The 12637-nt window shown below is 46.1% G+C and overlaps 1 protein-coding gene across 1 annotated transcript in view; it reads left to right on the top strand.

Moving 5' to 3' along the window:
• The window catches only part of LOC133360698 (zinc finger protein 814-like), a 42395-nt gene extending 30314 nt beyond the window's left edge, over positions 1-12081 (top strand). The window contains exons 6-7 of the mRNA XM_061579487.1: positions 3909-4424; positions 5273-12081. Coding sequence (XP_061435471.1) covers positions 3909-4424; positions 5273-6381 — 1625 coding nt within the window. The 3' untranslated portion in view covers positions 6382-12081. The remainder of the gene's footprint in view (positions 1-3908; positions 4425-5272) is intronic.
• Positions 12082-12637: the final 556 nt, after the last annotated feature.

Here is a 12637-nt window from a genome sequence, read left to right as displayed (position 1 = left end):
GGTGGGCAAGTTAATGCTGGACACGTTAGGACGGAGAGGGGTACCTTCTTTGTGGATTTTTGGTAGGCCATAACATCTTGGTGGTCTAGCAGCCAAAGGTTTTAGAGAGAGCTGTTTGGTCGGTTCGATTAGCGAAGTCCAATTAGTGATGATAGTATTGGGTTTCGTGGCTAGGTGGTTGGTGGGATCTCTATTGATTTTGGAATAAGCTTCCATCATTAAGAAGGTCCTGAATTTTGTTGTTGTAAGTGGTTTTATCCATGACGAGCTTATATACCCGGGCAAAAAAATATTTGAAAACTACTCTTAAAAATCGAACAGCAGTGCATACTGACTGTGGTGGTACCTGCTATCACTACAATAGTACATGCTGACTCTATAGCAGTATTTAATCGACTCTATAGCACAAAGTACTCACCTGACAGAGTGGCGTGGTGAGGCCTATTCCCATGCAGAGCCTCCGGCCTTGCCTCGATTGTCCAGCCGGCCGAAGTGGCACCTTGGCAGGCTGCGGCTGTGCTGCTACCCCTGACACCCCCGCCCCCAGCCATGATCTCCCTGGCTGCTCTGCAATAATATCTACAGCCTATAGTGGTAGCATCTATCGACCGTATAGTAGTAACTGCACGCATCAGGGTGGGGGGGACATCACACAGTGAAGAATTTACCTGAGCATTTAGTGTATTTTTATCGTATTTTTAACACGAAAGAAAATGTCCCCCTCACTCCCACCAAAGGAGTGCGAGTTGGTATGGTCGTGCATGCGTCATAAGTAAATAAATAAAAAGGAAGCGCACAAAAATCGCACTAAATAGCTCATTAAACTAATTAAAAGTTCACGGATGTGAAAAAGGAATAGCATTTGCTCACGGGGGGGCTTACGGCGTGGTACATGGCTATTTTTAGTTTACGTGAACCCCACCGTTGGAGAGCCAAATCCTTCGCAAGCGCGCAAATACACAAACAAACCCCGCCACAAACCACACACAAACAATTTTTTACTTTTATATATACAGTGAGGGAAAAGTATTTGGTCCCCTGCTGATTTTGTACGTTTGCCCACTGACAAAGAAATGATCAGTCTATAATTTTAATGGTAGGTTTATTTGAACAGTGAGAGACAGAATAATAACAACAAAATCCAGAAAAACGCATGTCAAAAATGTTATAAATTGATTTGCATTTTAATGAGGGAAATACGTATTTGACCCCCTCTCAATCAGAATGATTTCTGGCTCCAAGGTGTCTTTTATACAGGTAATGAGCTGAGATTAGGAGCACACTCTTAAAGGGAGTGCTCCTAATCTCAGCTTGTTACCTATATAGAAGACACCTGTTCACAGAAGCAATCAATCAATCAGATTCCAAACTCTCCACCATGGCCAAGACCAAAGAGCTCTCCAAGGATGTCAGGGACAAGGTTGTAGACCTACACAAGGCTGGAATGGGCTACAAGACCATCGCCAAGCAGCTTGGTGAGAAGGTGACAACAGTTGGTGCGATTATTTGCGAATGAAAGAAACACAAAAGAACTGTCAATCTCCCTCGGCCTGGGGCTCCATGCAAGATCTCACCTCGTGGAGTTGCAATGATCATGAGAACGGTGAGGAATCAGCCCAGAACTACATGGGAGGATCTTGTCAATGATCTCAAGGCAGCTGGGACCATAGTCACAAAGAAAACAGTTGGTAACACACTACGCCGTGAATGACTGAAATCCTCCAGCACCCGCAAGGTCCTCCTGCTCAAGAAAGCACATATACATGCCCATCTGAAGTTTGCCAATGAACATCTGAATGATTCAGAGGACAACTGGGTGAAAGTGTTGTGGTCAGATGAGACCAAAATGGAGCTGTTTGGCATCAACTCAACTCACTGTGTCTGGAGGAGGAATGCTGCCTATGACCCGAAGAACACCATCCCCACCGTCAAACATGGAGGTGGAAACATTATGCTTTGGGGGTGTTTTTCTGCTAAGGGGACAGGGCAACTTCACAGCATCAAAGGGATGATGGACGGGGCCATGTACCGTCAAATCTTGGGTGAGAACCTCCTTGCCTCAGCCAGGGCATTGAAAATGGGTCGTGGATGGGTATTCCAGCATGACAATGACCCAAAACACACGGCCAAGACAACTAAGGAGTGGCTCAAGAAGAAGCACATTACGGTCCTGGAGTGGCCTAGCCAGTCTCCAGACCTTAATCCCATAGAAAATCTGTGGAGAGAGCTGAAGGTTCGAGTTGCCAAACGTCAGCCTCGAAACCTTAATGACTTGGAGAAGATCTGCAAAGAGGAGTGGGACAAAATCCCTCCTGAGATGTGTGCAAACCTGGTGGCCAACTACAAGAAACGTCTGACCTCTGTGATTGCCAACAAGGGTTTTGCCACCAAGTACTAAGTCATGTTTTGCAGAGGGGTCAAATACTTATTTCCCTCATTAAAATGCAAATCAATTTATAACATTTTTGACATGCGTTTTTCTGGATTTTGTTGTTATTCTGTCTCTCACTGTTCAAATAAACCTACCATTAAAATTATAGACTGATAATTATTTTGTCAGTGGGCAAACGTACAAAATCAGTAGGGGATCGAATACTTTTTTCCCTCACTGTACACCAGAGGAGTAGCAGGAGAAGGACGTCTGCCCCTTGCAACCGCCGGTCGTAGAAGGGTGGTGCGACCTCACCGGGCGCCTCATGGGCCTGCTCTCCGTCGCAGCTGGTCATCCAGCTCGGGTCCTCGGCGCCTACCGGAGATGCTGCAATACGAGGGTCTCGTGGTGGACGCCTCGCCTTCCGCCGCCACACCAGCGCGGGAAACGGTGAAGTTCCCGCCCGCGCAGGTGGCCGCCATTTTGAACGCCGCGGGCATGGTGCAGCAAGTGACCGCCATTTTGTCGTCCGAGTGGGAAATTCTTCCCGCCAAATTCAAGTCACCATCGGTGGCTTCTGTCTCTACAGAAGCGCTTGCCTACTGTCTGCAAGTTCGTGGCCGCGAGGGGTGACTGGATGCCTTTTCGGCGCTGTTTCAAGCAGCTTGCACCCTGGTCGGGTGGTCAGATGCAGAAGCGCTACAGGTTCTGCCCATGGCGCTGGATGTCGACTCCCTGGCGGCGTTTGAGGCCATCCCCTAAGCTGACCGGGCAACTCTACCTCGGGCATGCGCTCAGATGGCTGCTATTTTTGATCCACCGTCCAACGTGCATCGAAGGCTCTAGCAGGGTCCTGCTAGATTCAGACATGGTGATCTTAACTTTGACTATTAGTGATCCATCACATTATACTTGAGACAAATGTCATGATTAGTAATAAAGAGCAGGCTCTTAACCATACAAAATCGAAACCTTAAATTTCAAAATCTCGTATTTTGTGCAGGTAGGCTTTCTCGTGCATCCTGGATTTTCTCTCAAAAATGTGATGATCTATCTACATTGCACTCGCAAGAAAGTCACAACTCACAGGGCTCCCAGCCTGCATGAAGGATGAACACTTATTGCACATATGGTAAGATCCTTTCATGCTGCTCGCAAAGCTAAAGGAGACCGCAGGTGAGTGCGGCTCAACCTGCAGCTTTGTCACAGCTGCGAGTGACACTTGGCTCATGTGAGCGGGGAGAGCCACTTTGTTCAACTTATAGTCAATGAATATTAGGATTGGCATTGAATGCTTCAGCAACTCAAATGGCCTTACATCACATCTCCTCTCAATCATTCTCATGTCCAGCTGTGATTTTTAGTCAAGGGAACCCTCTGATGACAACTGTCTCTGTGCGGCACACGGTGAATGCAGTACCAGGCCACGAGTCGGTTTTCAAGTTAGGGGGTGAAATTGTTTTTGCTAATTTAATAACTTGCAAGTAATTTTTGTAATGTTGCCAAACATTAACAATGTCATGCATTGTGTTTGTAGATCTGCAGTCAATGGAGGACCTTCAGTCTGAGGAAAATGAGCTTCGAATGAATGGAGATGATGTTCTAGCTGACAGAGAAAACCTGGTCCTTAGAGGAGATCATCTGGCTGAAGGAGAGGAAATTCATGCTGAAAGAGGAAGCCCTCATTCTAATGGATATGACGTTCTGGATGACGGAGATGATCTTCAGAAGTACAAAGAGATCCTTCAGGTTGATGAGGAAGACCTTGGATGTGAAGGAGAAGACCTGCAGGCTGAAGGAGAAGACGTAAGGGATGATGAAAATAACTTGCAGGGTGATGGAGAGGACCTGCAAGTTAATGGAGAGCACTTGCAGGCTGACAGAGATGACCTGCAGGGTGACAGAAATAGCCTGCAGGGTGACGGAGAGGACATCATCCGGCGTGATGGCTCCAGCGTGACACCTGGAGAGATGTGGGTATCGCGGGGAGGCTGCGCAGCATCGGCGACCTGGACCGAGGTGGAGGTGGTGCAGCCAGAGGACTCGCGCGATGGTGAGGAACAGGGTTTCTGTCTTGTGATAGGTAACTCTTCCAGATGAGCTTTACACCATTGGAACCTCATTTGCCAGTAACAAAATATGAGAATTGTTTTTTTACCCTTTTATCTGGCAACAAAACTGACACCTTTTTTTCAAGGACCGTGCATACATTATCAGAGTTATGTTTTTTGTTTGCATTATGACTGCAGGTATTGTGGTCAATGCAAACATGACTCCTTGTAAAAAAGGTGTCAGTTTTGTTGCCAGATAAAAGGGTAAAAAAACAATTATCAGATGAGCTTTGTTGGGTGCTTGCCATTCTAGACTCTCACAGGAACATAAAAATGGTGTTGACATCATGTAAGGTTAAATTTAGCTCCATTTGGTTTCATATTTTTTAACCAGACTACAGTTGCCTGCTTCCATCTGTTAAAATTACTACATTTCTGTTTAGCATCACCCATGTGGACGCCTTCATTTTTCAGAAGAGACACTGTCGTTGTTTAATGTGATGCAGACAACGCCATTACTTTTTAAATTAGATAATATAAAATGCATAGACACTGCCCGGCCATTTGGCGTTTGAGTGCGCTCCTTGTCTCCTTTGGGCACTCCAGCAGCCTCCCACACTCAGGTAAGGTCCACCTTGTACTTGGCAAGTAAAGTATCATACCTGGACAGCAATGAAACATGGGCTAACGTTGACTAAGATGGGCATCATTAGGTGATGCAGTTCAGACCAATTATTATCAGACTGGCAAAGCTCACCACGTGTTTTAAAACGTTCCCCAATTGGGGCTTTAGACATTTTGACCTTCATGAGCTCTTAATAAAAGTCCCTTTCTGTGTTCTTCCCATCAGCAGGAAGGATATTGGTGGAAACCCAGAGGCTCAAGTGTCCCCTCTGCTGCCAGAGCTTCCTGTCGGAGAGCAACCTACACAGCCACACAGTGCAGTGTGGCCAGGATTCCAGTAGCAGCCAGAGGCAGCAGATACCCAATGCTGGTGGTGGCTCCCGCCAGGTCACCGTACGAGGGGAGGCATTCACACAGCCAGAGGAGCTCCACGCACAGCGCACGATGCATGCTGTCACCAGCATTAGCAGTGGCAGCAGCGTCCCACATGTGTACCCTGAGTGTGGGGAGTTGTTCACAGATCCGGAGGAGATGCAAGCTCACTGTGTGGCTCGCATTGCCAAACGGCCGCATGTATGTGCTGAGTGTGGGGAGGCATTTGCGTGGGCTGAGCAGCTGCAGTCACACAGGGGGGCACATGCGCGTGAGAAGCCGCATGTTTGCGAGAAGTGTGGGAAGGCATTTGCAGTGTCCTCAAACCTCCAGATGCACTTGGTAACGCACACAGGTGGGCGACCGCATGCGTGCACCGAGTGCGGGAAGTCATTCACGCGGCCCGAGTTGCTGGAGAGGCACCGGCGTTCGCACACGTGGGATAAGCCGTACATGTGCTTTGAGTGCGGAAAGGCATTCACGCAGCTTGGCAACCTCCAGAACCATGAGCGCACGCACACGGGTGAGAAGCCGCACCTGTGCCCCGAGTGTGGTAAGGCTTTCGCTGACCTCTCGAGCCTCCAGCAGCACCGACGCATCCACACGGGCGAGCGACCGCACCGCTGCTCGGAGTGCGGGAGGGCGTTCAAACAGTCGGGCAGCCTCCAGCGGCACCAGCGCACGCACACGGGCGAGCGGCCCCACCGCTGCTCGCTGTGCGGCAAGGCCTTCGCCTTGGCCCACACCCTGCAGCAACACCGCAAGGTGCACACGGGCGAGAAGCCGCACGCGTGCCCCGAGTGCGGGAAGGCCTTCGCACAGGCTGGGAACCTGCAGCAGCACCTGAGGACGCACGCACGTAGGAAGCCCTTCAAGTGCTTCGAGTGCGGCAAGGCCTTCACGCAGCCCCGGGGTCTCAAGAAGCACCAGAGGGTACATGCCACAGGGGCTATTGGGCAGTGACATCCATATACAGAACATTCGGTGGAAAATATTTATGCTACCGATCATAGCATGCAACCATATCACCATGATTTATTTGGGAAATGGATCAAGTGGAGTTGAAATGGGCCCAAGAATTGGTTATTGGAGACGGAAAAAATTGCTTCGATGGCCATAGCTGTCATTCTGTAAAGATTGCATAGTTTAATAAGCAAATATGTGCAGATATAGGGCACATTGGACATTGGCCTGTGTTAATTGTTAAATAACAATCTCTTGTCATGCTTTACTCTGTTTAATAAGCTACAGACCATTAAAATGCAACGTTGAAAGCAGAAACCACAAAAAGAGGCTTCAGACTGTATGAAACTTTCCTGGTTCACCATTTAAAGTTCCAAGTACAGGTAGTCCCAATAATCTGTTTTTACGCGATTTACAGAGGGGGACAGACCCCAATCAACGTGTTCTACTTAACAAGATTTCACACATTTTAGTGGAATTTTCCACCACATTTCCTTATATAGTGCAGTACTCAAGCATGAGGCAATATGATTGTTGCGGGCAGAAGCAGCGAGCCACCCCACTCAGTCTTTGTTCTGCCTCGTGCTAGCTCAGACGTGTGTGCGTTTATCTCAATTCTATACCTTTTAATTTTCTTTAATCAAAATAATGTTCATAATGTGCGGTAGAGGTAAGAAGCATAGTGGTGATGCTTCAAGTGGTAGTGCAAGTAAGAAAAGTGGCAACAAAACAAAAGCGTAATGTGCTTGAGTGCTATGAGAACAATGCACATGTAATATTTTCCGGGCTACTGGCTTGCACGAAGGTACACTAAGAACCATCCGACAGAATGGGGACAAAATTAAATAAAGTTGCGGCCAGATCATCTCACACAAGGCCACTCCACCCATCACATCTCACATGCACAGACTACAGTAATCTCTACTTAAGGTTACCTTTATCATTGTGTCTTTAACAAATATATTATTCCTGCCAAAAATACACATGGGAAATAATAAAAAGCATTAGCCAAAACATAGTCATAATAAATGGGTAATAATACATCTCCATCGAGTTGGGGGCTTGGAACGTAACCCCCCTCCTCGTTACATTATTTCTTGCGGGAAGTTAGTTTTCAATTTACACAATTTAACCTTACATGAAGATGTTCAAGTACGTATTTATCGTGTTAATGAGTATAATTGTAATGTATAAATATTAAACTTGGATTATATCATTCTATAATTGCATCCCTATACACAGATGTAACAATGTAATACTTGAACTCAGGATTACTAAATATTTGTGAAGCTAATCTTACGGTAATGCCCTACAAATGTTTTATTTGTAAGCTTCATGGTTAGGAAAAATAAAAATTCCAACTGACCAATGTTTGAATTCGCATCTCACAAAATAGAAAAATCCCCTGTATCGCCTTAACAATGTTGGGGCAAGTGCTGTTAGCGAGTAGCACCTATGAAGGCCACCACGGCACACGAGGGGGTAGGTGGCCAGCACCACTCCCACCGTCTTTGTCTCCCCAACGGTCACCAGATACTTATTTGAGTACCTCACACACAACAAGAGCTGCCATTCACCACTGAATGGTGGTGACATCTCCAGGGTGCTTGTGCCAAGCCAGATGCACTTTGAGGTCATGTGAAGTGTCGAAAGCTCGCTGACAGAAGGTCACGGGACAGACCCAGATGTCATGGGTCGACTGAGATGACTGGCAGATATACCATTACTGTGCCAACTTGCTGCATTTTTTTCTGCCCGGAGCTCCGCTCTTTGTTGTGAGTGTTGCTCCACTGCCCTCCGTTGTTTTTGGAGGGTGACTGCCACCAACTGCCCAGCAGCGTCCTTCACATGTCTCCTCCATAGAGGCCGATCGTGACACCGCTAATACCAGTCTTAGGCGAGTCCATTCAGCACCACATCCTCTTGTACCACATCAGTCCATCTCTTTTCCAGACGGTGTCGTGCCCATTTAGCCCCCACTATCTGGCCAAACAAAAGCTGTTTGGGCATACGGTGGCTGAGCATGTGGGCTACATTACCCAACCATACAGCCTTCCTTGCCAGAGGAGCTCACCGATGGGACTATATCCAGATCTGTAAAGGATTTGTGAGCTCACATTCCAGTCTGGTTAAACCCAGGATGGATCATATGTAGGCCAGCCTGAATGTTGCTAACTTGTGCAGATGTTCCATTAAAGGGATCTATGTTTCACAAGCATAGAGAAGGGAGGGCATGACTGGCAGAGAAGACCCCAAGCTTTGTGCGGAGCGACAGACCAGGTAGCTTTCACATAGCATTACAAAGCTGATGAAAAGATTGTTCTGCCCAACTAATTCGCAGTGAGACCTTTGCTGTCGAGCCAGAGCTGGTCATAAGCACACTGCCCAGGTATGGAAAACTCTCCACAACTGCTCCATCACCAATGGGGAGTTAAGGGGGTGGAGTGTTTCATGACGCAACATACCCAGGCAGGTGCTAAGTGTTGGTGAGGCTGATGGCAAGGCCCCACCTCTTAGTAACATGCTCCAGATTTTGACTTAAAACTTTCATGACTGCAGGAATTCATATTCTTTGGTTATTTCGGTAAAGCCACGTAGTTAGAATAATAATAAAGTGAAGAAAAATGTAAGTAAAAAAACACGACGTTTCGATCGCAACACAAGCAGTCTTCAGGAAAAGAGGGGTTAGCCTCTAAAGGCAAGCTGTTTATAAAGGTTTAAAATGGGCGTAGCCAAAGTGTCAGCAGCATTGGGGGGCAGGTAATGTTCATTTTGTTGACGGTGGAGGTTGCTGCTAGAGGTAATGGTAGTAGTGGGCAGCGATGGTCCTGGTGGTGGGCTTCCACCAATGAAAGGGATTCCAGGTCTAAAATGGAAACATTACAGCCAGTTATGACTTGAACTGGTTGATAACGTGCTTCCAGTGATTTCTGAGTTTGTACCCATCTTCTCGGTTGAAATTGTGTCTATGTTTGTATATATGGATGGCCGCCTTTGTCTCCCGAGTAGTGACATTCACACATTGCACCAGGTATTCATTTGAGGCGAAGTCAGTTTTCAGTTTCATGTATTAGGTATAACCCTGTGAGCCATGCGGCTCTTGACTCGGGTGCAACCGCAACAACCAAAAACATGAACAAGAAACATCTTAAAGTGACTACACGCGACAGAAAAATCCAGGAAGAAACAGCAAAGTCTCTTAGATTAAAGTTATCAGGCTAACTCTGTACTACAACAACAAACATGGCTAAACCAAAACGTTTTCAAAATCACCAAAATAAAGCTATAAAAACAATGTAACAGTGATCATAGAAACTGTGATTCAAATTTAACAATAAACGATATACATAACATGTATGACCAAACTTTGCAACCGAAGCTGGCAGCATGAGTCACTCCATAAAAGCAGGAGTATCAGTAGCAGTATCAACATTTTTCAATACACCTTTAAAGATCAGCACACTATAATCAAAACTCAAGATCATACTTTGCAGCAATCACCCGGAATTATACATTTGATTTTAGACCATTCTGAATAGCAGTGGCAGCTAGGGGTGTACACCTCCTCTAGAGCAGTTTTGAGTGAAGATCTCACAGGTAGTGATCCAAGTTGCAGTTTATTGGCGATAGCATTCCAGATCCTGGAGGCATCAATAGAAAAGGCCCTTCCTCCAGTATTTGTACGGCAATAAGGAATGTGAAGCTGGTAAATGAGCGAAAGATCTTAGTTCACATTTGTTCTTCGAAACAGTGAGGAGATCTAGCAGATAGTCTGCTGATTTTTTTTGTAAGTACATCGTGAATAAGTCGAACTAGCGGAGGCTGAGGACCAATTCGGATAATCGTTACTTGTGTTGGCGATCAGCGGAAATTGAACTCGTGTCGCTGGGTTCTTTGCGCAGTGTGCTAACCGTTGTCCTACCGCTCCCCTTGGAAATGCACGCCCCCACTGACACTTCAGGTTCACCACACTACACGCTACTCGCTCAACCTCACTGCATTCACCCTCACACTGCAATACTTATCACACCCATACACTGCCCTATACACCAGACAAAATTTGATATGCTACACTGTACAAACTAAATTAAACCAAAAACTACACTATACGTCACACATCACTGTACACTATACTATACGCCACCATACTTTACCCATCTACCTCTCTTATAAACTACAGCATTTTACATGTACCAACGCACACATTCACTCACATCTGATTTGTTACGTCACGACTGAGCTGCACACCACGTGATACGGATCATATTACATCAAGGACATCAGGTGTGTTTGTGACGTCATCACTTCCTGTCAGTGATATAAATAGAGGCTCACGTTCCTCGAGTTCTTCCAGTCACATCTTCATCAATGTCCAAATCAGTAGCCCAAGCAGCTGCTGCGAATCATAACTGCTCACATGTAAACAATTGTTCCGAGTGGAGACGGGAGAAAGCGTTTTTTTTCGTCAAAGACCAGCTTTACATTGTTCAAAATAAAATATGAACTTTTTTTCGAAGCAACTGGTGAGACAGGAATCGAAGATGTTGCCTACCAATGAAATTTTAGATGATCACACAAACAACACCAACAGCAACAATGATAGCACACAGTCTAACTCACGGTTCATGTACTGGGTGTTAGTCATTAAGGATAAGGTCATCCCTTTGATTTCCATGCTCTATAATGCTTACAAATTTTTGGACTCCATACGTCAAACTCCACAAATTCAAATGCAAAACAAGAATAACGACGTGAAGAAATTGCTAAGGATGAACTGCCGTTGTAGATATATAGCCAAGATGCACAGAATGAAGAGGAAGTTGGTCTCCATACGTCATCAGCAAATAAAGAAACACACAAAGGCGACCCAGACAGATCACTCTGCTCCCCCAAGCCAAGAAATTACAGATATGGTGCTGAGCAGGCCTATTGTCGGCCAGATCCCAGCTGCCAGCGGCATCATGTGGACGGGATGGGCCATGGTGAAACCACTGCAACGGGGTGTCCAGTTTGTCGTCCTTGGTCTCAGCAGGCTGGTGCCTAGGGCGTTCTGGCAAGTTGGCCCGAGGGCAAATACACCCACCCTGCTTCGCAACTGACAGAGATGGAACTTGGCTCACCCCTCCCAGATATTGACATAGTCAGACGATAAATTACTGAGATGTTCTGTCCCAATGTGGTGTTTTGTTGCATTAAAACACCACACGATGGCAGAGCAACAATAAAACCGTGGCCATGGGAAGATTCTGACATTGTGCCATGCTCATTATAACCTATTCTCGGCAGTGTTATGCCTCTGCTCACCTTCGCCTGCGCCATCGTGTCTGTTCACCCATTTGACCTTCTGGCATGTGGTGTTGAGTAATATGCAAATACACGGGCTTCTAAATGCACACACCCTGATAGATCACATTCAATTACCAAACGTATTCTGTGGCTTCTTTCGTCTCAGAGATAATTTGCCCACCAATGTTTTAAATAGCTTGCTTGGATGGGAACGTGTTCGAGAAAGTATGGCATTCATTGATAAAGTCTGTAGTTTATGAAAATATTTTAATTGTTGTGACTTGTAAGTATGTTAGGCTTCTTTGAAATTGTTTCTGAAATACATGAAATTGTTTCCTGTAAGATAATGTTTTATTATAAAGCAGAAAATACCTCCGTTTGTTTGTGTGAAGCAGCAAAAACTCTCGATCGCTGAGCTCTGGCGTCATGAAATTAGCACAGCTTATGCTGTCTGGAATTTCTAAGTCAACGCGACTATTGTCAGCTCGCTACGTCATTCCCTTCCCGAGTTGCCAAAATCGACCTTATGTATAAGTGGGTTCAGGCCAACAAAGTGTTACCACGTGACGTATTACAATACCCCCACGGTGTTACCACGTGATACATTACTCACAATACCCATACAGTGTCACAACGTGATGCATTACCCACAATACCCCCACAGTGTGACCACGTGATGCATTACTCACAATATCCATACAGTGTCACAACGTGATGCATTACCCACAATACCCCCACAGTGTGACCACGTGATGCATTATTCACTATTTCCCCAAGGTGTTAGTGACCACGTGATGCATTACTCATAATACTCCCACGGTGTTACCACGTGATGCATTATTCACAATACCCCCACAGTGTTACCACGTGATGCATTACTCATAATACCCCAGTGTTACCACATGATGCATTACTCATAATACCCCAGTGTTACCACGTGATGCATTACTCATAATACCCCCACAGTGTT

Source organism: Lethenteron reissneri, chromosome 69 (genome assembly GCF_015708825.2).
Source record: "Lethenteron reissneri isolate LAM-NWPU_2019-01 chromosome 69, ASM1570882v1, whole genome shotgun sequence".
NCBI lineage: Eukaryota > Metazoa > Chordata > Hyperoartia > Petromyzontiformes > Petromyzontidae > Lethenteron > Lethenteron reissneri.
The sequence above is the reverse complement of the archived record's forward strand: the minus strand, read 5'-3'. Positions and strand labels throughout refer to the sequence as shown.